Source organism: Amblyomma mixtum, chromosome 1 (assembly GCF_055824585.1).
Source record: "Amblyomma mixtum isolate Tamu chromosome 1, ASM5582458v1, whole genome shotgun sequence".
Taxonomy (NCBI): domain Eukaryota; kingdom Metazoa; phylum Arthropoda; class Arachnida; order Ixodida; family Ixodidae; genus Amblyomma; species Amblyomma mixtum.
The window spans coordinates 249,814,063-249,840,550 of NC_143012.1; the positions used below are offsets into that span (position 1 = coordinate 249,814,063).

At 47.1% G+C, this 26,488-nt stretch overlaps 1 protein-coding gene across 1 annotated transcript in view; it reads right to left on the reverse strand.

The window, feature by feature from the left end:
- The window catches only part of LOC149371455 (uncharacterized), a 65,575-nt gene that overhangs the window by 37,904 nt on the left and 1,183 nt on the right, over nt 1–26,488 (reverse strand). Inside the window, exons 2-6 of the mRNA XM_089580175.1 lie at nt 25,873–26,087; nt 24,288–24,452; nt 23,289–23,447; nt 20,332–20,562; nt 18,799–18,978 (exon numbers count right to left, since the gene is read on the reverse strand). Of these exons, the coding sequence (XP_089436301.1) occupies nt 18,799–18,978; nt 20,332–20,562; nt 23,289–23,447; nt 24,288–24,452; nt 25,873–26,087 (950 nt within the window). The remainder of the gene's footprint in view (nt 1–18,798; nt 18,979–20,331; nt 20,563–23,288; nt 23,448–24,287; nt 24,453–25,872; nt 26,088–26,488) is intronic.

Genomic DNA, 26,488 nt, shown 5'->3' on the forward strand with positions numbered 1-26,488 from the left:
TTGTTGGTGTTCGCTCTTCGTTCGTCCTCTCCACTCTTGCACCTCGTATCATCGAGTCATTCACCAACTCACCCAACAGTCGATCCTTCTGAGCCATAGTTTATCCCTCTCCGAATTACAAAAAAAAATAAAACCCGATAACAAAGAGACCTATGTATTTATGGTTCAGTTTTTACAGCAAAATTCTTGTCGAGCCAAGCTACTACAACAGAATATCTGGTTTTCATTTCATCCCAATCATGGCGGCCTTTGGGCAATAGTAGAGACTGGAAGACAACAGTTATTTAAGCGAGAATTTTTTCTTTGTGATAACAGCTCTCGTCCCCCATTTCTTCAAAGGAAGTTAAGGAAATGCACTATAAAAACCGGACCATCTACCTTACCTCCCAACCACTACCTACAGGAATTGCCCGGAAATCCGTCCGTAATTCGAAATATGCTTACATTTCGCTCTACTTCAGAGCACTAACTTGAGTTTCTGATAGGATTTGGATTCATTAGAATGTTGCCTTGCTCAAAACATTTTCATGTTTCGGAAAAAAATAGTTGACAATGTGTCGCGAACCGGAAAGCATCTTTAACCCGCCGCAGGCTCACTCACAATGGCATTCGGCCCCTGAACACGAGTTGGTGAATTTGATGCTGATCGCGGCAGTCGCATTTTGATGAAGGCGAGATACAAATATGCCCTCGAGAACCAATATTTCACTGCGTTCTAGACCGCCTCAAGTATTTAAGGATAGAGGTGCGGGCTAATTCGTTCTGCATGTCTTAAAACAGCGCTAAGGACACTGGCAGTGTCAACAGCGCTGTATGTGTCCACTTTTCTCACTATCCGCGTCCCCAAAATGTTCGTAACACGTCGACGAAACAGCCATTGGAGGCATGTACACTACTTTGTCAAAAGTTTGTAGCTTAAAGGGCACCTGCCTAGGATCCGGACATATTTGGAAAACAAGCCCACTGCATAGATGAGGCATCGAAGATAACCTCTGCAAAATACTAGAGCCATGCGCGCCCCGAAAAGCTGTAAAAATTCAAATCAAAGCCCGCTCGTTCTTTCCTTATACAAGCAAAAGTCCAAGCCCTCCCCTCTACTCTCGCTCGTTTGACGTCATACGGGACACTTTCACTAAAGGCATTCCACTGGTGCGTCGTTCTGGATGATGAGAGAAGGTTGGGCGTAGCCGGGGCGTCACGTGTGTCTGCGCAACGCTTTCCGCAGCGCCTTCTGTTTTGGCACATGCCTACAAACCCGCATGAAGGAAAAAAAAAGCTGAAGAGGGAGCGTCCGGCGACAGCCTTGAATCCTAGTCATAAAAAGTAAAAAATAGTAAAACTCAAAGAGTCGGTTCGCCCCGCCGTGATTACGTCACGAGATAGCCCTCTGCGTGCGCGCTCCCTCCTCAGTTTTTTTTTCTTCCATGCAAGCCCCCCAAAACAAGGTCTCAGTAACCTGTGCAGTAGAGTATTTCCCTCGCTCGCCCACTTGACCGCTCCGCACACACACTGCTTATCGTTCGTGCATGTTGTCTACACCTTGGCTCCGTTGAATGACAGGAGCTTAGGAGCAGCGAAAAGACCCAAACACACAGAACACATAAACACACACGAATAAAAGCAAACGGGCGGGTCTGCGCTTCGCCGTGTGTTTCGAACAAAACCGACTCCCGCACCTCCGGTCCTGAAACGATGGGGAGGCCTGAATAAAAGTAATGAAAAGGTGGCTCGCTAACTGGGGTTGACAAACAGATGTATGAAAGGATGCGCTCGCTAACAAGTTTAGGTGGTCGAGCCGATCGCGCCTCTCGAATGTTCAGTGTGCGGAGAAAATGCGACGATGCTGTTTCGTCGTTGGATGCGCAGGCAGCGACTGGAGTCGAACCACGATCCGGCACAGATTGCCAGGAGATTATGAGTTGAGTCGTGTCTGGCTCCAACGCATTGGCCTTCCGAACACAATGGTAATGAATGTGATGGTTTGCGGAAGACACTTCGCTTCGGACAACTACGTCCACATTTATTTCGTAGATCGAAGAGCGGAAACAGAAAGCCTGACAAAAGGCAAAACTGCACAGGGTGCTAGAAGCAGCTAAATATAGCTAAAAAAAACAAAAACATCAAAGGCGGCGGGAGAAACCACGCACGTGTTGTCTTCTAAAAGGTCTGCCGCGAGAAAAAAAAAGTCGCTGAGGACAAGCGGCCTCAGACAACACGGAAGGCAAGGAGTGCGGAAAAACATCTGTGAGCAGAGCGGAGCAAGGCAGCAAATGCACGCGCGCCAAGCATTGCTCAATGACGATGTAAAAGCGAGGGTCGAATACAGGCCGGTAACAGGGGTCGAGCTGTTTTGTTGCACACCCAACCAGGAAGGGCAGGAAAGGGAGTGTAGAAGGTGAAAAAAAAAGCTTCAAACAGAAAAAAAACAGCAACTGGGGAGAGGCAGGACAAATAAAAAAACGCGATGAAACACCGCGAGGAGACCCTAAGAGCAAAATAGAGAGGGTGTTAGGAGACCCGCAGCTCCCTTCCCTCCCCCCTTCCACTAATTAGACCGGGTAGCAAAAACAAAAAAAAAGAATTATTTTCAAGGCGGGACCATGACGTAGTCATGTGACGCACTCCACTAGACACCACGCCTCCGGCTAACATCGGAGGGGAAGGGTGATTTTCTCTTGCGGAGCCTACTCGACGAGGCGCGAGAGAGAAAAATCTCGGAGGGAACGGAAGGAGATGAGGCTCGCTACCAGAGAGATAGAGAGTATTTTCGACCAGAGGGTGGTCCGTGGCCTTTTAAGGGGATTGCTCCTTCGCCATACTGTGTAATCCGGAGCCCTCCACTGTCGCTTGTGTCCCATGTGTCGCTTCGGGGAGTCAAACCCCGCTCACCGCACGCAACTAAGTACGGACCGCAGATCAGGATCATTCGGAAGATATTACCAGGAGAGTAAGAACGGGTAGCGGGGCACTCAGCTGGAACTCCCAGGCTAAGGCATTGGCTGATCTGTATCTCAAAACGAAAAGGATAAAAGTGGCCCAGCCAATACTTACCAACCGATCGGGACTTGAATGTTAACGACATGAGCTGAATTAAAGTTAGGATAGCGCACGCAGTGAGCAATAAAGAGAAGCGTAAGTAACTGACGTTACAAAACAAAACATTGGGCACCTGGAATAAGAGAATGAGCTAGAGTGGATGACGGTGTTCTAGCGGATGTCAGAGGAAGAAATATGCTTGGGTGACACGTAACGAGAAAAACAATGAATGGCGATCGGTTAGGGCAACGTAAGGGAAGATAGACCAAGCTCGAGCTTGCAGACAGTGGAATGGAGATATGAGATCAGGTCATACGGCGGAGATAGGGTGGCTGCAGCTGACGTAAGACGGTTATGCTAAGATAGTATCAACAAGAGAGACTTTTTCTGCAGTGGACGTAGGTATAATCGTGATGGTGATGAAGGTGATTACGATCTCAATGGCACTCATTGACTTACGCTTCACGGTGACCTTAAATGAACAGGTTGCGTTGTTGTGATAAGCATCCGTCGCTGTGTACGTGACTGTACTGGAAGGACCCCAGCTGAAACTGCTGCCTCGTGGTCTACTTTCGGTGATATCCAATTTTCCAGGGCCATTTTCCTGAACAAAACAAGAGAAACACAACTAATAAATTCTTAACATTGCATTGTTTTTGAATATATAATTTTTTTGAAAGGCAGTTCCACCTTAAACACTACGAACACCGCCCTCCGATGGATCGTCTTGAATCTCACGTGACGTTGACGACAATCAGCCAAGCAAGTAATACAAGCAAGGATTTTGATTGCAAATTCTTCACTCGGCAAACCTGTACCCACAAAGAAAAAAACACTCGGCAGTGGCAGCCTCATTCGTTGATTGAGCAGCTACGTATTGGCAGGCGAACTAAATGAAAGATAAATTTCTTTAATGCTAATTGTAGGGGTACTTGCTTGTTACCTTCACCGTTTGCTGGGCTTAAATTTTAACCTAATAATGATCCTTACAACGTTTCGTGAAATTTTGCAGAGACCGGTTGCTGAAATCAATGGCTATGAAATTAGGAGCTTCCTATGAAGAAAGCAGAATTAAGTTTCACGTACGGTGCGCCTGAAATTGCGTTTAAGCATGCCAGTTTCTTTCTCTTTTTTTATGGTACGCGCAGTACGAGCTTGATTGTTTGTTTTGAACACCGAGGGTTTTACCATGGCTGAGGCTGTGGCTGGGGCTACCTATCGTATCTTTCTTCACTATTCGCATGAAAGGTTTATTAGACTGAAATTACGTTCTGTTTACATGAACCATTTACGAAGTTTTCTGGAAACGGCGCTAAAGACATCCCAAAAAGAGAGAGCAACAAAGCCCTATACAAAAGGTAAGGCTGAGCACACCATCAAGAGGGAGTTCTACGCCGGTTTAAAGTTGGTCTCTTCGTACACTTCCCTAAAATGAACAATCATTAGGCATAAATGAGCAGCCGAGCACGCCCCGTGTTAAACCGCACCACTGTCTCGCACTATGCATCGGACATCGTCATCCTCAACTCCTATCTGCGGCGCGATGACACAGACAGAGGATTTTCTTTCTTCACCGTCGTCGTAATCGTTCATGCATTTCTGCTTCCTCACTTTTGTAGAATTTAGGCGAGAATTCTCTCTCATTTTTTTCCCTCCTCGTACCCACATTTACACTGTCCGCTAGGTGTTGTTTAAAGAGGGCAAACTCAGCCGAAGGAACTGTGAAGCATGTATTCACGGGCAATACGCCTGCATTAGCACTTGCCGTAAATACTGGTTCAGGCCAGGGGACGCTCACATCCCTTTTGCCAGAAACGATGACAATGTCGTCGGGGCAGAACGAGACTGCTGGTGGGTCGACATCTGTGGAAATGATTGAAGAGGACAAGATTTAGTCACGTCGGTATAAAAGCGAACACAGTTTTAGCATTCTGCGACCAGTCGCCAACCTTCTCTCGTAAAAATATCTCTACCGCTACAGGATTTTGTATGCAGCGAAACCTTACGTCATTGCAAGGCCGCACTATATTTGAGCCAACGCTATGAAAACTATGTAGGCCGTTCCTTCAAAGAGACTTTCCAGCTTTTGCGCACCTTCGTATTGCATTCAGTCAACCGGCATTTATGATTAGCTTCAGAAAAAGTACACGAAGTCTTTTATATTAATAACTGCCATGCCTTGTGACACAACTATAAATTATCGTCGTAGGTACTGAATCTGAGTAAAGCGTCACAATTCCCGAAACTAAGTAGGCATTTGATAAGAACCTTTGTAGTCAGATAGCAGCAGGCTGTGGTAACGTTGCGATTCAAACAGCATGCGTTGCGATACATTTAAATACTCTTTTTTTTTTCACGAGCGCAGTTAAAATGTGGAATGCCTTACTGAGTGCAGTTGTGAATCCTCCAAACGCTGACGTCTTTGATGGCAAAGGTCAACATTTTTATTTGCACAAGTGATTAGACCTACTCCTGTAACAGTCTGCAGAAGGCCTACAGTATTAATAAACAAGTAAATCTGATGCCCCAAATGGCACCACACTGAACAAATGCAGTTGAAGGCTGGGGAGCGAGACATCCGTGCGAAAATCCTGCACAGAAGCACGCACTACGAAACGCATTTGTAATAATGACTCTATGCCTTTAAAGTATGGAGCGAACTGTAATTCACCTGCATAATTATTTCCGCGTCACTCCATAGAACCAGTGTTCTTTAGTGCTACCTGATTATTTCACCCAACGAAAGCAATATCAGCACAGGAAAAGTCGTCAAGAAATGAAACGCGGTACTGTGGTCGCGCGGCCTTAAGTGAATTTGGCTCCGTTGCACGCCTACCAGAAGGTTTTTTACTGAAAATAAGGTTTGGTTTGGTTTGGTTTCTTGGGGTTTAACGTCCCGAAGTAACTCAGCTTTCAACTAAAAGCTACTAGAGTGATTGTGCTGAGATTTCTGGCGTTTCCTAGAGAGTGCATGCACGAGGACGGCATTTTGGGCCATTTTTTCCCATATTTTGAAGTCAAGCTGCATCGAACTCCAGCCTTAGGTTGAGGCACCCAGTCTTGGTGCACTAAAGGTATTCAGATAACTTTTAGGTATCTGAATAACCTTCGACAACCTTTTATGGCTTTGAAATATAGACCGCGAAGCGCGTCGGGCATGACACAGTCTTCGGAGATGTACCCGTGGGGTTCAGAAATAGTTCGCAGTCCCTAAATTTTACTACTGAGCGGCAGTAAGAAGAGTACCTCCACTTTTTAGACTTAAGACTTAGTTTTGACATGATTGACCACGTCTGCTGGACATATATACCACGATCGAAGAAGGCCGTTTGCTTCCACCGACTTCAAATTAACTAAAAAGGGTATTGCTGTCTTGTGTGAGGCCGGCACATTCGAAGTACTGCCCGTGCAAGGTCACGGCTTTAAGGCATAAGTTCGAAAGTTTAAAAACTAGTGGCCAAATCACTATTGCATAAGCTGAGCAACGGGACGCCTAAGCAGAAGCCGACAGCACCACAAAACAAGGACCCTCCAAAACTTGTCTCCTACATACACAAGCTGACCCATAACTTCAAGAAAGTCGGGGTCAAGGAAGGCATCGGAATCGTGTTTCCGACCCTTTGTAACCTTCCACAACAGTGCAAGCACGGGGCGGACGGTGGTCGCAGGGAGGTTTTCACTATGAAGCACAGGTGTAAGTGCCTTCCCTGTGCCCCTGAAGTGATCTATCAGTTGTCTTGCCTTTTGGGCAGATAGGACAGTGTCTTTAGCGACATGCTGCGACAGCGCTTCAGATTTTCGAAAATCCAATTATGGCGCGAATGTTCCACCGCACTGTGGCAAGGAGAAGACAATATTCGTGAGAGAGATCTTGGAAGCTACATCCATTCAAAAAAATTGGACAGGACTCTTCAGTTCGCGAGTCATTGGTGGCCCTTTTAAATAAAGAGGCTCTGTCTTTAAGGAAAGAATGTTAACTGTTGTTTTTTTTTATTTTGGTTGGTTTCTTTCAAATAATTCTCATATTATTTTCTAATGGTGTGACGCGTACCTTTCTCTAGCGTTCTTTTTTTTTCCCGTAATTGTATCTGTTTGCGCAGGCGTGCACCTTTTAGCTGTGGCGTGTTATTTCCATTAAACTTTACGGTTTGCTAGCCAACGCTTGTCTATACTGCCCTTTTTAGTGCGAAAGCACCGTCGGCCTCATAACATTCAAAATGCCGTTGTGTGGCGAAGTCATTGAAGTTAATCATGTTATGCGGGATAAAACGAGACTCTGAATGAGTGTGAGCTTGGCCAACCCGAAGAAATGAAACAAATATTGTCGTTATTGGGTTTCGAACCCGCGGCGGCTTGAACAGATCACCTTCTCTGGCCACTGTGCGAGAGCACTGCGTTACTACGGTTTCCCCCTTTTTTTTCTTTCATGGTATTTATTCTAGACGGTTATGTACAGACAGGATGTGCGTATATATATATATATATATTTATATGCCGCCGCGGTGGCTCAGTGGTTATGGTGCTCGGCTGCTGACCCGAAAAACGCGGGTTCGATCCCGACCGCGGCGGTTGAATTTCTTTGGAGGAGAAATTCTAGAGGCCGTGTACTGTGCGATGTCAGTGCACGTTAAAGAACCCCAGGTGGTCGAAATATCCGGAGCTCTTCACTACGGCGTCTCTCATAGCCTTAGTCGCTTTGGGACGTTAAACCCCATAAACCAAAACCAACCATATATATATATATACAGGGTGTTTCACCTAAGACTTTCTGCAATTTTTAAAATTAAGCTATTTGAATTAGATGCGCGCTTTTTCTGGCATAGCATTGTCAGTGGTGTAGTACATCATAATGCAGCTAAGACGTACTAACTAGCAGGCTTGTTAACCAATATCTAATAGTTAACTTTTAAACTATTACCGTAGGGCTCCTTAATTGTTGAGAGGCATGTAGCCCACCGTAAGTAATGTCCATATCCGTTTTTAGAATTTCGAGAACGCGATTATCGTCGGCGCTGTGGCCCAACAAATTTTGGCTATCTCGACGAGTTAGGTTCACTGGAGAGGTTGCTTTGCCTACAAGTTTCTCAAACCGCATGTATTTTGGCGCGATGTAGGCGAAATTTGTTGGGCCACAGCGCCGAGGATAATCGCGTTTTCGAAATTCTAACAACGGATATGGACATTACTTACGGTGGGCTACATGCCTCTCAATAATTAAGGAGCCCAACGGTAATAGTTTAAAAGTTAACTATTAAATATTGGTTAACAAGCCTGCTGGTTAGCCCGCCTTAGCTGCATTGTGATGTACTACACCACTGACAATGCTATGCGAGAAAAAGCGCGCATCTAATTCAAATAGCTTATTTTTTAAAATTGCAGAAAGTCTTAGGTGAAACACCCTGTATATGAGAGACGCCAAAAGCCACAGAAACCAAGGAACGCTGGGGATTTTTTTTATTACATTTTATTTATTTTGCGGCGTTGATCAATGGGGAATATTACTGAATATGGGATCGCTTAAAGATAATTGATTAGAAAAGCAGAAGAAAAAACAACCAAATGCCGCCGGTGGGAAATGAACCCACGACCTCCGAATCACGCGTCCGGTACTCTACCAACTGCGCTATGTCGACCGCTTGGCAGAGCACCGGGCGCGTAATTCGGAGGTCGTGGGTTCGATTCCCACCGGCGGCATGTGGTTGTTTTTCTTCTGCTTTTTTAGTCAATTGTCTGTAAGCGATTCCATATTCAGTAATATTGTCCATTGATGAATACCACGAAACAAATAAAATGTAAAAAAATCCCCTATGTTCCTTGGTTTCTGTGGCTGTTGGCTTCTCTAATACGTATAACGAGCCCCTCATTCCCCTTATATATATATATATATATATATATATATATATATATATATATATATATATATATATATATATATATATATATATTTATATATATATATATATATATATATATATATATATATATATATATATATTATAGTGAATTACAATGAACGCGCCTGAACTATGAGCCGGCGCGCGGCTCCAGCTCTCTGGCTGTCTAGACTGACTGATTCTGCCGCCGTCAGCTCAGTTCTTTCGTGAACTGTATCGCCGAGTTCACTAGTACACGAACCCCTTTTCATTATATATATTGTAAGATGGGTACTGGGACGGTTAGAGGAGCAGGGCGCCGGTGGTAGACGCAGAGACACTGGCCTCGTAGACACACAGGTCGAGCACCGAGAGCTCACACACAAAGCGATGGCAATGCCGCTCAACACAACGGTCAGAAGTTCGTCGTCGTCTTCGCCGGAACAAGAACTTCTTCGTCGTTACAACTGCCCCCCCGGGAAGGAGAGGAGCCATCCTGGCGACTTACGGGGTGGGTGAGATGGCAGGGTCATAATACGGCTTTAGGCGCTGCACGTGAACAGTCTCGCGTCCGCGTCGGCGAAGATCAGAAGACGGCATCAGCGGTTCCACCACGTAATTAACAGGCGAGGTGCGCTCCACAACTCGGTAGGGGCCATGAAACTTCGCCAGAAGTTTCGAGGAGAGGCCTGGAGTACTGGATGGAACCCAGAGCCACACGAGGCTACCAGAAGAAAAGTGCGGGGACGTGTGTTGGCTGTCGTGGCGGGATTTCCGACGGTATTGGGCCTCAGTTGTGAGAGAACGGGCGATTTGGCGACACTCTTCTGCGTGTCGTGCAGCTTGCGAAATAGGAGTACACTCAGATGCGTCAGGCTGGTATGGGAGAATGGTATCGAGTGGAGCAGAAGGATGACGGCCGTAAAGAAGATAGAACGGAGAGAAGCCAGTAGTCGACTGCGTTGCGGTGTTGTAGGCGTACGTCACATACGGAAGGACGAGATCCCAGTTGGAATGGTCTGATGAGACGTATATAGAGAGCATATCGCCGAGGGTACGGTTAAATCTTTCTGTAAGGCCGTTAGTTTGCGGGTGATAGGCAGAGCTTGTTCGGTGAATGATGTTGCACTTACGGAGCAAGGCTTGCACAACTTCCGATAAGAAAACGCGGCCTCTGTCACTCAGCAGTTCGCGCGGTGCGCCGTGGCGAAGAATGAACCGTCGCAAAATGAAGGAGGCGACGTCAGACGCTGAGGCGGATGGAAGGGCGGCGGTTTCTGCATACCTCGTCAAGTGGTCAACTGCGACGATAGCCCAACGGTTACCGGCTGCAGTGTAGGGAAGAGGTCCATACAAATCAATGCCTACGCGGTCGAATGGGCGCGGTGGGCAAGGTAGTGGCTGCAACTCGCCTGCAGAAGGGTGGGCAGGGCGCTTGCGACGTTGGCAGGGCAGGCATGAGCGGATGTGCTTAAGGATGAAGTTATACATTCCGCGCCAGTAGTAACGCAGCCGGATCCGATTGTATGTTTTGAATACTCCTGCGTGTCCGCATTGTGGGTCAGCGTGGAAATAATCACAGACTTGCGAGCGGAGGTGGCGAGGAACAACCAATAACCACTTGCGACCATCTGCGCTGTAGTTGCGGCGGTAAAGGAGATTGTCACGAATGGCGAAGTGAGGAGCTTGGCGACGGAGAGCGCGTGATGGAGAAGCCGCCGTAGTGTTAGAGAGGAAATCAAGCAGAGACGCAATCCAAGGGTCCATGCGCTGCGCTGAAGGCATGTCGTTGAAGTGAAGCAACGGAGGGGAGTCGTCGAGTGTTGAGAGGCCGGCGAGCTCAACCGGAAGTGGGCAGCGAGAAAGGGCGTCGGCATCTTGGTGCTTGCGTCCGGTGCGATAAACTACACGGGCATCGTATTCCTGCATACGAAGAGCCCATCTTGCGAGGCGGCCGGAGGGGTCTTTCAGGGAGGATAACCAGCAAAGCCCATGGTGGTCCGTCACGACATCAAAGGGACGACCATAGAGATAAGGGCGGAATTTGGTAAGAGCCCAAACGATAGCCAAACACTCTTTTTCCGTCACTGAGTAATTGGACTCTGCCTTCGTCAGGGTGCGGCTTGCATAGGCGACAACGTACTCTTGAAAGCCAGGTTTGCGCTGCGCGAGTACAGCTCCGAGACCAACACCACTGGCGTCGGTGTGGACCTCGGTAGGGGCCGTCGGGTCGAAATGGCGCAGGATAGGTGGTGCGGTGAGGATGCGGCGTAAGGTATAAAAGGCGTTGTCGCATGCGGGTGACCACTGTGAAAAGTCGGAGCTGCTGGATAGGAGTTGTGTTAAAGGGGCAGCAATCGATGCAAAGTTTCGGATAAATCTACGAAAGTAGGAACACAGGCCAAGGAAGCTGCGCAGTTCTTTGACAGATGTAGGCTTGGGAAAAGCAGCGACCGCTCGAAGTTTGGCTGGGTCGGGAGAAACGCCTTCCTTCGAGACAACGTGCCCTAAGATAGTGAGTTTACGAGCGGCAAAACGGCATTTCTTCAAGTTTAGCTGCAAACCGGCGTCAGAAAGGCAGTTCAAGACGTGCCTCAGGCGATGAAGGTGGGTGTCAAAATCCGCAGAAAAGACGACGATGTCGTCGAGATAGCAGAGGCATACCTTCCATTTTAATCCCCGCAAAATGGTGTCCATCATCCTCTCAAATGTTGCAGGCGCATTACAAAGGCCGAATGGCATAACTGTAAATTCGTATAAGCCGTCGGGGGTTACAAAAGCGGTTTTGGGGCGATCGGCCGCTTCCATGGGGACCTGCCAATATCCGGAACGAAGATCGAGGGAAGAAAATAGTTCGGCCCCTTGCAAACAGTCCAAAGCGTCATCGATGCGCGGAAGAGGGTAGACATCCTTCCGCGTAACCTTATTAAGGCGGCGGTAGTCGACACAAAATCGGATGGAGCCGTCTTTCTTCTTGACCAGCACAACAGGCGAAGCCCAAGGGCTACTGGAGGGCTGGATCACGCCGTCTTGGAGCATTTTATCAACTTGCTCTTCGATAACATGGCGCTCGGTGGCAGATACACGATAGGGGCGCTGCCGCACTGGTGCGTGGTTGCCGGTGTCGACACGATGGGTGACCGTGGAAGTGTGGCCCAAGGAACTCCGATGACAGTCGAAGGAGGAGCGGAACTGGTGAAGGAGGTTAAGAAGCTGCGTCCGTTGCGGGGAAGGAAGATCGGTGGCGATAGAGCGAAGGAAGAGGTCTGTAGCGGAGGAATCAGGCGCAGAAGATGGAGGGCTGAGCGCAGTCATGGCTAGATGAGGTGAATCGGCGGGGTCCTCACAGGTGAGAATGGACGCAATAGATTGTAAACTGCCGAGACATTCGCCATGGCGCAAAGCAGTAGGGAAGGAAAACGGGTTAGAGACCCATAGCACGGAAAGGCCTGCAGAAATAGTGAGCACAGCGTAGGGCAGCGGGAGGGACTTGCGGCGCAGGAAAGTGCAGGCTGGCGTGAAGAGAACAACGTCATCACAAACAGAGTCACAAGAGATGCTTACAAGCGCAGTGGAGCTGGGAGGAAGGATGATGTCTTCAGTGACGACGGCTTTAGCGCACGGAACAGAAGGAGCAGCGTCTGGCGAGACATTAGGCAAAGCGGAGAACCCAACTTCTGCGCGAGCGCAGTCGATGACAGCTTCGTGACGCGACAGGAAGTCCCACCCTAAAATTAAAGCATGTGAGCAAGAAGGCAGCACGACGAACTCGATGGAGTATAGTGTGTCCTGGATTCGAACTCGAGCTGTGCATGCTGCTAACGGCGTAATCGGCTGTGCGCTGGCCGTGCGCAGCGTGAGTCCCGAAACTGGCGTCTTAACTTTCTTTAAAGAAGTACATAACTTTTCGTCCATTACCGAAATCGCTGCACCGGTGTCTATCAGAGCCATCACAGACACGCCCTCAACAAAAACATCAATAAGGTTTGCAGGTGATCGATGAGGTCTTCGAAATTTCGACGGGGGCGCAGTTCTTGCCTCCGGAACTGCGGCGCCTAGTTTTCCTGCTGAGGAGAATCAGGGCGACGTCGCATGGGGGAGATAGAGCGGCGTCGAGGCGAAGGGGAGCGGCGGCTGGAGAGGGCTGAACGATCAGGGGAGTAAGGACGACTTGGCGTTTGGTCGACAGGCTCAGAATACTGACGGGTTGAAGGCCAGTACCCCGAAGATTGCGCACGTGGGGCTGGCGCTTGGAGATGGCGACGGCAGTAGCGCGCGACGTGGCCAGGCACTCCGCAAGTGTAGCATACAGGACGGTTGTCTCTGGTGCGCCACGGATTGCTTGCTCTTCGAGCTGCTGGTCGCAGGGCAGGTGCCGACGCTTGCACAGGCACGTACATTGTAGGATAGGACGACGGCGGGGGCTGTACTAGAACGTCGGCGTAAGTCCGAGGACCGGCTACAGGTCTTGGGGCGACGTCGGCGCAAGGCATGGGACTGGTGACAGACCTAGGAGCAGCATCGGCGTAAATCAAGGGTGCGGCGACAGGTGGCGGAGGATGGAAGGATGGAAGCGCCTCAGTAACCTGGTCTTGTATAGCATGTCGAAGAGCCGGGGCCAAATAAGGCGGCGCCTGTTGAGGGCTAGGCAGAAGAGAAAGTTGCCGAGCTACCTCTTCACGGACGAAATCTTTGATTTGTTGCAGCATAGAGGTGTTGTCAGCTGCAGGCGCCAGTCCAGAAAGCGATTCAACCTGGGCTTGTTGGTGTTTCCGAGTCAATAACCGCTGTTTGCGCAGCTCCTCGAAGCTTTGGCAGAGCGTGAACACTTCCTTAACGGTGCGCAAGTCACGGGCTAATAGCATCTGATAGGCATCATCGTCGATACCTTTCAAGATGTGTTTTATCTTGTCGGCTTCGGACATGTTTGCATTGACACGTTTGCATAAGTCAATGACTTCTTCTATATAGCTGGTGAAGCTTTCGCCGACGTGCTGCGAGCGTTCACGCAAACGCTGCTCAGCCCGAAGTTTCCGGACAGTGGGGCGACCAAAGACTTCGGCAAGCTTCGTTTTGAAGGCTGTCCATGTTCGGATGTCTCCCTCATGGTTCCGATACCAGAGGTTAGCGACCCCCGTTAGATAAAAAATTGCGTTGTTCAGCTTCGCATCGTCGTCCCATCTATTGTACAGGCTCACCCGTTCGTATGACGCGAGCCAGTCTTCCACGTCATTCTCATCGGCTCCGCTGAAGATTGCCGGATCTCGCTGGCGAAGGGAGCCGGCGCAGATGAGAGCTGGTCCCGTTTGCACAGATTGATTTTGGGCGTCTTCTGGCATTTCAAGCGTGGGAAGAGTGCGGCTACGCAGCTCCACGATGGAGATTTCTACCCGGCGACCTCCACCAAATGTAAGATGGGTACTGGGACGGTTAGAGGAGCAGGGCGCCGGTGGTAGACGCAGAGACACTGGCCTCGTAGACGCACAGGTCGAGCACCGAGAGCTCACACACAAAGCGATGGCAATGCCGCTCAACACAACGGTCAGAAGTTCGTCGTCGTCTTCGCCGGAACAAGAACTTCTTCGTCGTTACAATATGTATATTGCCAAACTGCAAGACACTCTCAGGCTGTGCACTGCACGACATTGTCTTCATCAATTTCTATCTGTGCGCAACTCACGAAAGGAAAAGAAAGGCGCTTTCAGTCACGCTTTCAGGTACGTGGCGTTGGTGTCCACCTGCAAAAACCTGCTTCCGCACTATATTTCGCAGATAGCAAAGCTAAACCGCTAGCAATTTTGTTCTACCATCCTGTCTAATGCCGCGCTTCTCTTACGTAAATTTAGAAAGAATGTATATACACCTCATTAGGCCATAGAATTGGCTGACGACAACGCACTCGTATTGTCCTGTTTCGTTCGTTGGCGACTGCACGCTGCAAAACTAAATAAGCGGGAGATCGAGGGAACAAAATAAATGTACTTGCCGTCTACAGTTACTTTGAAGGAGCATGGTTGCGATTCAAGACCCACTTCGTCTCTTGCGACGTATTTAATCACCGTGACACCTATTGGAAATTCATGCGGCAGCTTCTTGATAGGCGGAAGAGAGATAAGTTCCAACTTTGGAGGCCCAGAATTGTCCTTCGCTTCAGGTTCTTGCCAACCTAGAGGCTCGCAGTGTCCTTCATGGGGCTTGTTGTTTACTTTTATGTCTTTGGGGCAGTTCGTTATAGTCGGCGCCTCCGTATCTGAAAGTGGTTATCGCGTCGCATGAATTGTTAAACACCGAGAAAAACACTTAATAAACATGCCAACAGATCTTAGACTAATTAATTGCTACTTTTATAATATTCATAAAACATCTGAGTACATTAAATGACCCGCAGCTCGGACGAAACGCCAGTCTTTCCATAAACAATAACTCAACTCCAATTATAATCAGATTCCTCTGACTACTAAAAGCCAAGCAAATATACTCGTTAAAAAGGTTTGGTCACACCATCGAAGGAGGGTATGTCTTTACGTAGTAAACTTTACAGTCGTAATTTCATATCGCGTAAAACAATTAAATTGCGCAATTTCTCAAAGCAATAATAGCTCTTTTTGAAACACTATTATAGCAATTTTTTCCATACCTATAAATTCGGAAAGAATTACGAGAAACCCTTGACCGAGCCGCAGTGCACAGAATACACGCTGTTGAGGCCGCGACGCTGCCATAGGGAGGCAGACATCTTGGGCTCACGTACGCTATCATGTTTACAAGTACAACTAATGTACGCAGTAGTGAAAATTATGTAAACTGGGTTGTAATAACATTCCTACAATGGGTTATCAAAGAGTCACCAAAAATTGTCATCAGTGGCTTTCGCAGGGTTAAGAGCGAAAGCGAAAAACTGAATGAGCCTTTATGTTACGCGACATGAATTTCAGAGTCAGCTGTTCAAGAGTCTTGAAGTGGCTCGTAATCATGTGTAAGGTGTTTTATGGGGCATACTACGCATATAAATAGGCGATGTGAACTGTTTACTTGAGTGATATTGTCATAACATCATCTGGTCTTCTATTGAATCCCGTAACCTTATGGCATGTCGTGATCGCGGAATGAAAACGTAACCTCCTGCATACGGCATGATCTCCTCAGAGTAAACTTTTAGCAGCTGTCCCTGTTCAAGGTTTTCTTCTGGAAAAAAGCGTCCGCGCTTCGACTTGAAGCGAGGGCCATGTCACACAGAGTTTCGTCCAAATGCTACTGTATCGTAAATATGGAGGAGCGGAAACAGCGAAGCTTCCAGTAAAACGGCTCACCTCGACAGCTTATCTTCTGGTCCGCATATTCCCATGTTCCGTCCGCTAGGCACTTGCGTCTGCCTTCAACCTCTGCACCTGTAAGTGGGTCGACCAGAAGCCAGCCGGTTTTGCACTTATATCTGTGGAGAGAAAGGAGTGGCACGCTTCATTACAAAAGACAGGTGTACAGCGCTATCAGCTCTAATTCATAATAGGAACTAATTTTCTTTAGTGCCTGGAACACGTTGCACAATATAAGTATTCAGAAACATGGGGGAAAAGCTTGTGACAAAAGAACCTCGGAGCATCATGCAGAGGCATTCCAAAGAGACAAAATGTTGCACACGACTTACATGCAATGAGAGTCGTAAACACGGCTTGAGTTTCGGCATTTAGAAGGGCTGACTTTGAGCTTTTTGTTCACTTTGAGAGGAGGACACATGACAACTGTGAAAAAAAATATCCGCCGATAAAGACCTTGAAAGAAGTATTCCACATTACCGAACATTACCGTTTTTCACGCGAGTTAAAGGATACCCGATTTGTGCCCTACTTCGAGCTTTGCAATCTCGAGAAAGCGCGAACACAGATGTAGGCGGCATATTTACACCAATACTAAGCTCTGTGCGTTGGTCAGCACTAAGCAAGCGTTGTTCCAACCCAAAGCATTCCACACTATCATCGTCATGAACCATCACGAACAAACTCATGAACCATCTAGCCCGCATCATGAACCAACTAGCCCGCAAGAACGTCCTCCTAACTTAGCCTATAGGCTGTAGTGTTGTGCAGTGGTGTCTTACTGCGCTGTGCAAAACAATGATGGGTCAACATGGTGCACAAATTAAGAACGTACATAACTTGATATAGAAATTTGAAGTTTAGCGCGCATAACCACTCCAAACATTATTTTTGTGCCCGATGAGGCATTTCAACAAGTTTTATTCTATTCATTTGGGCGGCTTATACAACGAGACAATTTTGTGCTATCTTCAGCACCTACTCACGCGCGTTTTAAGCCCTGCTGAAAGATACATTCCCCGTCAATATTATACAGCCCAAGGGGTTTGCTTCTAAACTATTTAGAGGGGCTCCCTGGCATATCTAGCACTCCGAAGCATGGGAAGATTGAGGATGCGAAGCCATTCCTCTTTCGAGAGGTCGCTGAGGATGCAGACGAGGCATGCAGCAGGCCTCACAAGTAAACCTCTTGGACCGTATACTTTTGATTGGGGCGGGGGGGGGGGGGGGGGGGGGGGGGGGGGTACATGTCTTCAATAGACAGCTGCCATGACTAGTGCTTTTTTGTCACCTCCCCTTTCTGACTGTTCCTGGGCCCGCTGTTTGTTAAAATCGATTTTTATCAATTTGCTAGGTCTGCAGTTCTACTTGTGTTAACATGCTCTTTAATTCGTATCTTTCGGTGGACTTTTCCGTCTAGCAAAGTTAAGCAAGCACTCTGCGTGTCTCGCCGATCATCTCATGGCCCACTGTTCTTATTAAGCACCTGACTATTTTTTTAAAGATGTAGCAATACAGCGAGCGTAATGAAGTGCAGTTTCATACTGAATGTGAAAAAAAAAATGGTATCATGTAAGTTCATTGTTAAGAAAAGAAGAGAACATGATAGAAATATGATAGCATTCACTGCAAAACATGTTCAGGCCAAAAAAAGGCAACAGCAAGAATAGGTGCTTTCTCATAACGACTGGTAGTTTATATATTTATTGCGAATGAGTGAGTGAGAGAATAAGAGCTAAGGTGAGTTAGTACGCGGGCGAGTGAATGATGGGGAAAATGAGCAAGTGAAGGAATTAGAGAATAGTGAGTGAGTGAGTGAGTGAGTGAGTGAGTGAGTGAGTGAGTGAGTGAGTGAGTGAGTGAGTGAGTGAGTGAGTGAGTGAGTGAGTGAGTGAGTGAGTGAGTGAGTGAGTGAGTGAGTGAGTGAGTGAGTGAGTGAGTGAGTGAGTGAGTGAGTGAGTGAGTGAGTGAGTGAGTGAGTGAGTGAGTGGTGAGTGATGGTTTGGTTTGGTTTATGGGGTTTAACGTCCCAAAGCGACTAAGGCTATGAGAGACGCCGTAGTGAAGGGCTCCGGAAATTTCGACCACCTGGGGTTCTTTAACGTGCACTGACATCGCACAGTACACGGGCCTCTAGAATTTCTCCTCCAAAGAAATTCCAGCCGCCGCGGCCGGGATCGAACCCACGTCTTTCGGGTCAGTAGCCGAGCACCATAGCCACTGAGCCACCGCGGCGGCTAGTGGTGAGTGAGTGAGTGAGTGAGTGAGTGAGTGAGTGAGTGAGTGAGTGAGTGAGTGAGTGAGTGAGTGAGTGAGTGAGTGAGTGAGTGAGTGAGTGAGTGAGTGAGTGAGTGAGTGAGTGAGTGAGTGAGTGAGTGAGTGAGTGAGTGAGTGAGTGAGTGAGTGAGTGAGTGAGTGAGTGAGTGAGTGAGTGAGTGAGTGAGTGAGTGAGTGAGTGAGTGAGTGAGTGAGTGAGTGAGTGAGTGAGTGAGTGAGTGAGTGAGTGAGTGAGTGAGTGAGTGAGTGAGTGAGTGAGTGAGTGAGTGAGAAGCAAGCAAGCATAGCAAACGATTCACCTTCGCATGTTGGCAGCTGGCCGCTCCATGTGCCGTTGATGGCACATGTCAGTTCCGGGTTGCCAACCATGTTGTAACCTTTCGAGCAGCTGGCTGTGCAAATCGTACCGAACTCGAAGGTGTTGCTCGAGCATTTGAGTGTGCCGTTGCCTGGAGGTTTGAGCTCCGGACAAGATACCTCTGTAATTAACCAATACAAACCAAAGTAATCAGCATCTTCAACTGAGAATTGCGCCTTACTCCTTGCGTACGGGGGAGGAGAGTCACAAGTGCTGAATTTTTTTTCCCCTGGAGACTGATTATCAAGGCTTGTGTTAACATATTTAGGATTGGCCTATGAGCACAAGCATGTTGAAAACGATGTGATTCTCTGCAAAGTGTTTTTCCCTATTAGCGATTGGCTGTGCTCCCGACGAATCGGAAAAAGTTTGTAAGACATCTTGTAAGACACGCAACAACCGGCCCTACGCCAGCGTTTTGATCACAGCTTCGTCACGCAACCTCTCTCGCTAAAGGTCGGCTTCCATCCCTGCGAAAGGCATGCGACAGGTATGCAGACAGCACTCTGTAGGATTCCGCTCTTGGCTGGCCGAAAAATTAACCATCATAAGCTGGACACTGCCTGTCTACACGTGCGTTGGGGCCGACCTCAACATGAGCCTTCGCCTTCAAACCCGGGGCCAGTTCAAGCCCTAGAACTCAAACACCGAGCCCGATGCAGGTCCGGTAATACACAGCATTTTCCGCGGTGTGCCGATCTTCGTCCGTCTAGATGCCAAGGCCAGGGCTTGCGAGCAGGCCCGTGCAGTGCTCTTTCTATCCCTCTATCTCCCTCCCTCTATCTCTCTCTCTCTCTCTCTCTATGATAATGCTCGCATACATGCACGCTGAAGATTCTAGCATATTTCCGCGGATGGAATTATTTCTTCGACGGGAAATGCTTTGACAGCACGTTGCCGAAACGAGATGTCTTGGACGTTCATGACGTTTCATTCCGTACAGGTCTAATATTTAGAGGAATCCAGATTTGTAATAAGGGAGTTATTACTCACTGGTGTCCACCCAAGCGCAAAGCGACTGCTCCGGTGAAGTGGGGACCCCGAAATCGAACATCGGACCAGGACGAATTTTTCTTTATTCTGAGAAAGCTGCATAGCTTTGCTTTCTAGCCGTATTGCTGCGCTTGGGTGGATGCCAAGGAGTAATTACTCTCTTATTCATCCGTGCACTGACGGATTGATGATGCAACTTTTTAGCGCCAAATGACATATAACGATCGTGCACCAGATGGCACCACGTACCACTAAACGCTCATTCTTGTGTTCCTGCAAACTTATTACGTGCGAGACATTTTTGCTACAAAATTGTTGTATGACATTTGTATACAACGACCATTCTAAAGGCATGGCCTCGATGGAATCGCGGTCATCCTGAAGGAATTTCTTCGCCTTCTGTCACATTTGAGTTGTGATTAGCACTGAGAGCCGCCATTGGCTTACTGTTACTCAACTAGAACATCGATCACCAACTTACTTTCGCAGAAAAAGTCCACCCCAGACCAAGTCCTGTCTTCTTGGCACTTTCGTGGCGTTCCTGTCGGTTTGTTCCATGGCAGCATTCCGGCATGGATCTCAGTCGTGTTACATCGGTAGGGGCAGTAGCCTTCTTTGCAGATGAAGCTGCACGTGCTTTTGAAGGTGTTTCCGCACGGGTGTGGTATGGTGCTTCCGCCGGTAGGATCCGAGAGTTTGTCACACTTTACGGCTGCATTCGATGCACATAAGCGTAAACCTAATTCGGACCGGCTCAGGGGCGTCTATGTCTATGAACATGCATTAGATCACAAGCATGCATTAATTTTTGGTGTTTATTTAATAACTTCATCACCTCCGAAATGGTCGAGCGCTGAGCAAGGCTTCACTAGAGAGTGATTTTTTAAAAGAAAGAAAAGGCGTGGGGGGAGGGGGGAACTTAAGTAGGAGGTAACGAAGTCTGGCGATAGTCATTATTACCCAAGCACTCGCATGCATGGCCATATACCTCTACGTCATAAGGCCTTCTACAGTTAGGTTGTTCGCTCGGCTCATGTAATCTCAAAAGCGTTTCACAAAAGCATGAAAGCTGTGTCATCGCTAATTCTCACTAGACTAAATTCGAGCAGCCATCAAGTAGTTTTGTGTAAGAAAATAATAATCATGTACCACTATTACGCAAGTATTAGCAATAAATACCCAGGTGGCACCAAAACGTTACAAGAACGTTAATATACGTTTTGGTCAAACGTTATAATACTGTTCTTGATCTACCTCTAACATTTATGAAACGTTACAAATGAACGCTTTATTAAAGCTTTCCTATTCTTAATTAAACTTTTAAACAACTTATATGAAGCTTTCGCAAATTATGTAACCCTGCACGAGCACACCCGACATTTTTGAGAGCGCACAGCTTAAAATAAAACATATTACAAGGAGGGAAGGGGCAAAGAAGGTCGCGCTTGAACACTACGGTGCAGTGCAGCTAATACACAGAAATCATGCACTCATCTCTTAACGGATCCCATGGAGTCAAGCTTACATAGCCAGCAGTTAAGGGTGTTCTATATATGATAGTGATCAATAGGTATTCAGCATTTTTTTTCGAACGAAGTTTCTATTCTGTGCATGCATTCTAGAGCAGACACTATGCAAGATTTTTAACTGAGAAATTCAGCTTGTTGCCGCACACCATTAATGCAAAACCAGTGCAAAATTTTCAGGACGTAACATTTGAAATATACGTGCAACGTTTTGTAATTCCTGTGCTTTGAACATTGGGATAACAATTGCAAAACGTCGTTAGAATTCGCCAAGTATAAACGCTAAACAAATGTTTACAAAAACTTGAATGCCGCTTAGCCTACCCTTAACACTACCATGCGGTAGCGTTCGAGATCCTTCCCGCGCCAGTACTCAGTCTCTGTCGCCTACATGCCCATGTATGCGGAGTGAGTCATTCTATACTTTACTCCCCCCCCTACACCCCCCCCCCCCCCCCCCCCTGGGCTTGGGCATGGCATGTATTGCGAATGCAAGATAACAGCTAGCCCTTGAGGGTAATGGAGTGGACTCCAAGGCAAGCGTAGCAGGGGGCGGCAGAAAGTTAGGGGGGGGGGGGGGGGGGGGGGGGGGCGGATGAGATTAAGATGTTTGCAGGGATAGGATGGCCGCAGCTGGCAAAGGACAGGGTTAATTGGAGAGACATGGCAGTAGACTCCCCGCCCCCCCCCCCCCCCCCCCCCAACCCCCTCAGAAGTGTTGCTGTTTGAGGCATTCGTCACGAACTGCACGCAATGCAGACGCTGAACGCATACTGGCGCCATAAGGAACTTTATTTCCTATACAGTACAGTAGCCAAATTCTGTTTTGCGCACGCGAATTTCGGACTCATGTTTACATCCAAGCTTTCTCTGCGAACATGTGGAGTTTTGCCGAAGCCTACTGGCAACTTCACCTGCATCTCATGGGCCAGAAAGCAAGGGAGTGTTGCCTTCAATGTCTTAATGCTGTGCGCAGCAACGAGCAAGAGCAGATACAAATCAGAATGAGGTAGAACGTTCTTGCATAGTTAAGCAAGGTAAATTCACAAAAAAAAAGAGACACGGAGGAGAAGAGCACAAGGACGGGGACATACTCGCAACTGACGTCATTCAGAAAGAACACATATTTATAATTTTATGCATGCCAAATCGTAGCCTAAAGCGCACATTCCAGCAACCTCTTTTCTTTTTATCAATCAAATTGTATAAAAGGGAAAAGAGGGGGGTAGCATGTGCGCTTTAGGCAAAGATTTGGCACGCATACAGGTATAAATATCTGTTATTTCTGAATAAAGTCAGTCGCGTGTATGCGCCCGTCCTTGTGCTCTTCTCCTCCGTGTCTCTTTTTTTGCGCATTTTCTTTTTATTAAGCATGCAAGACCGACTCGCCCAACAGTGTGCACCCTTAAATTCTTTTTTACCTTACCGGACGCAGAGACGAGCCCAGCTGCTCAAATTCGATGTTCATTTACGTCCTCAGCACACGCCTGCGTAATGTCCTGCTTCGTGTTGTTTCTTTTAAGTACTGGTGGTTATGTACCCCCAATAATAAACCTTCATTAAAATAATTAAATTATTCAGCAATATTTCGAGTTCACTCGAAATTCAACACAGGCAGTGTACCACTGCATGTGTAGTATGTTAACGTCCATCTTTCTGTCTCCCTACTGAGCGATGTACCCTTGGCGGGGCCTGACCTCGCAAAAGTCATTTGCCTCTTCCTTGTCCCTCCGGACTCACGTTTTCCTACTATAAAATACCGAAAAAAAAATTTGTAACCTGTTTCTACCCCTGTGCTGTCAAGTTATGACGAGCTCTGTCCACTTATCTCGACGGCCGTATTTCGGTTTCCCAGGCAAGGGCTCGTTGCTTCACTCTAGAATAACGATGACAGCCCCGGAAGCTCACTTACGGCTGCAGGGTATCCCAAGTCCCGGGTCTCCTTCGTATCCCGGTTCACAGACGCACTGGCTTTTTTTGGTTGCGCCTTCCTCGAGCGTCGTGGAGTTGCCCGGACAGTCCACGCACTGGTCGTATCCTGGACCTTCCTTGTACTTCCCACGATCGCATCCTGCGCATATTCCTCAGAGTTTGATGACTGCGCGTTGATTTTTCTTTGCACCTTGAAAGGTTGAAGCGCATTCTGTAGCCAACGAGATCCAGTGGCTGTTGTGGGAACAAAAAATATGCCGATACTGCTTCTTTCTGTAACGTTGAATAAGAAAAATGCAATGTCTTTTGGTCCCTTTCGTTTAATCACTCGGGGATTTCTTCATCTCCTCTAATCATGCCGGCTGACTGCACACGGAAGACCTCCATCTTGGTCGCCTTCGCGCCAAAGACGTAGGGCAAAAGGCTACTTGCTAGCGTCATGTAGTTATACGGGGTGTCCCAACTAACTTTAGCCAGGATTTTAAAATATGTCGCGACACAAGACGACGCGACCAAATGCATGTTGCTGGCTTTTATATGAAGCAAATCACATGGACTTCTGTATGGTGCTTAATTTCATAATTATTCGAGATTAGATAATCAACTTCAAAACGTCCAACTGAAGTGTTTCTAACTTTTCATTTATTACGTATTCATGCTACAACCTCATAATCACAATTTAACTGAAGTTTTATTAATTTTCATTCCACAGCTCAACGTTTGATGTCACGACCGTCTCGACCAATCGGGATTTTCTCGACACGCCAACAACGACGGTTTGTTGGCGTCGTTGTTCAAAAAATAATAATAATAATTGTAGCTAACGGCATATATGACAGTAACGTTAATCACCGGCTCCAGTACAAATACCGATGCTGACCAGGGAACAAGGTTGCTCCAGTAAAAGAACCGTTACGAAATGCAGCCTCAGGCCAGGTTAACGTCACGTGATGAGAAACTCAGTAGTAGTCTCACTCACGGCGGCATTTGTTGACCGTTCCGTGGCCGTAGTAGCCGGCCTTGCAGATGCACCTATGAGTTCCTCCTCTGGCCGCGCATCCGCAGATGGCGTTGGCGTCGCATTCCCCGGTATTCAGCAGACAAGCGGACCGAGGCTCTTCGACCCACACTTTATCGCGGACATCTGCGGCGCATGCGCAAACAGAGGGAACTTGTTAGAGACGAAGTGCCAATAAAGCGGCGATGAGTTGCTCAAAAGTTTCGCTAAAAAAAAATGTTGGCTCTGAAGAAAAAGCACGCGATTGTGTTGCTAACTTGCAGTTTTCGTTTTACTGTCGTGGTAAATGTGAGCAAGTAGGAACGTTGGCTTAAAACCGCCTAACCGATGCATATAAACATAATTTAATCTGGCAATGAAGGTAAGGCGAAAGTCAGTGCGGCTTTCGAACTTGTTCTTATTTATCAGTATTATTTGGCATCATATTGATGCACCTTGAAAGACTCAATCGGCGATGCACACATGTATGTTCTGATTGAGGAAAGCTCCAGGTTAATTTCCGAAGTGAAAAAGAAAAAAAAGCAGGAGATAAATTACACTTCCAGATATTTATTTAGTAAACCAAAAATTAATTCGCTTTATCAAAAAAAGGAATCTAAATAACATAAATATGGCAATTTGGAATATATTGGGTAATTTGATATGGCATCGTTGCCCTCTAGGTCCTCCTTTAAGAAGCATATTTTGAAGCGAGCAATTAAAACTATATCGACTGACTGCCATTTGATCAGAGAAAACAAACTTGGGGAACATTTGTTTGTCCAATTCTTATTATGAGGTTCTTCTCACACGAGACCTCACTTAACATTTCGTACTGCCTTAAAATGTTAGAATTTCTCTTGTTCTGTTCTTTTTTCTTAATTTGCTCCAATCGCACTCTTCGTAGCACTTTCGAACTGAAAACACACTTAACTTTTCTGCTAGAGCCTGTTATATTGATGCTGTATTTCGTTATGGGGAAAGGTTTTGGCGAAGTAATAGAACATCCACTCACACAATTACAGTGGGGTAACTTCATGTCAAATTCACTCCGTTAATAACAGAAATATATTTAAGTCGCAATTCATTACAACGAATGTGATCTCGAGCAATAGTCAGTAATGTCACCTTTGCAATTTTTTTCTTCTTGAAGCTGAACCCCACCTGACGAACACTTTGGCAAAACTGGCATTGCAAAATTATGTGCACAGTACATAAATGTGCCCTGTTCCTATATCAGCAGCATAAAACGATGAGAGGGCCAACCATGTATGTACGAACTGTTCTCTTTTATTTTATATTTGGCCTTATTCTTTTGGCTTTTTGGTCTAATTTACGCGTCTGTGAAAGCCGAGTATTTTTTCCGGGCAGTAACCCAGTGTGCGCATGTGCCACTGAAGTGTTTTTAAGTACCTGTTTTTTTTGTAGTAAACCTTCAGTTGATGTTTAGCGCTCGTCCTGTCTCTTTCTCTGTCTTTGTCCCAGATTTATGCGCTAGTCTTTTAATTAACTATGACACACCAACTACCCCAGCTTTCCGCTTTGATTGAATAACGAAGGGCTGTACCTGTGCGTAGGTTTGCGTTGACTTGCTGGATGTATGGAAAGTTTATGAGCATATATATGTGCTCTGGCGACGACGCTACGACTTGCAGCTCGTCCAAGTTGATGTTAGCGACACCAACAGCAAAAATAATCACGTTGTCCGTCTTCAGCTGGCGGGCAATGGCGTTGGGCTTGGAGTCGCTGTTTGCTTTGCCGTCCGTTATGAGCACGATTATTCTGAAAGAGCAAGAAATTACACGTATTTTTAAGCCAGCGGTACTTGATTGATTGCTCATGAATGTGACGTGAGAGATCTACCGAGAAAAAAAAAGGATGAAAAAGTTCAACGCGATGTGTTTGCCTTTGTGAAGAACAACAGAGAGCAGACCGGCGCGTTTGTGTGCGCGTCGGTTTGTGCGGGTATGTGTGACCTCGTGCTGCGCGATATTAGTGCACGTTAAGGGAACACTGCGAACAATATTGAAGTTAGCTTGCATCGACAGACTATGACGTTCTAACGCCAAAGAGACCACTCTCACAGAAACCGGAGTTTTAATAAGCTTTCTAGAAAACACAAAAAAAAAGATACCGATGTCACCGTCACCAGCAGAATTCGCCGCAAAACTGCTTGGCTCGAG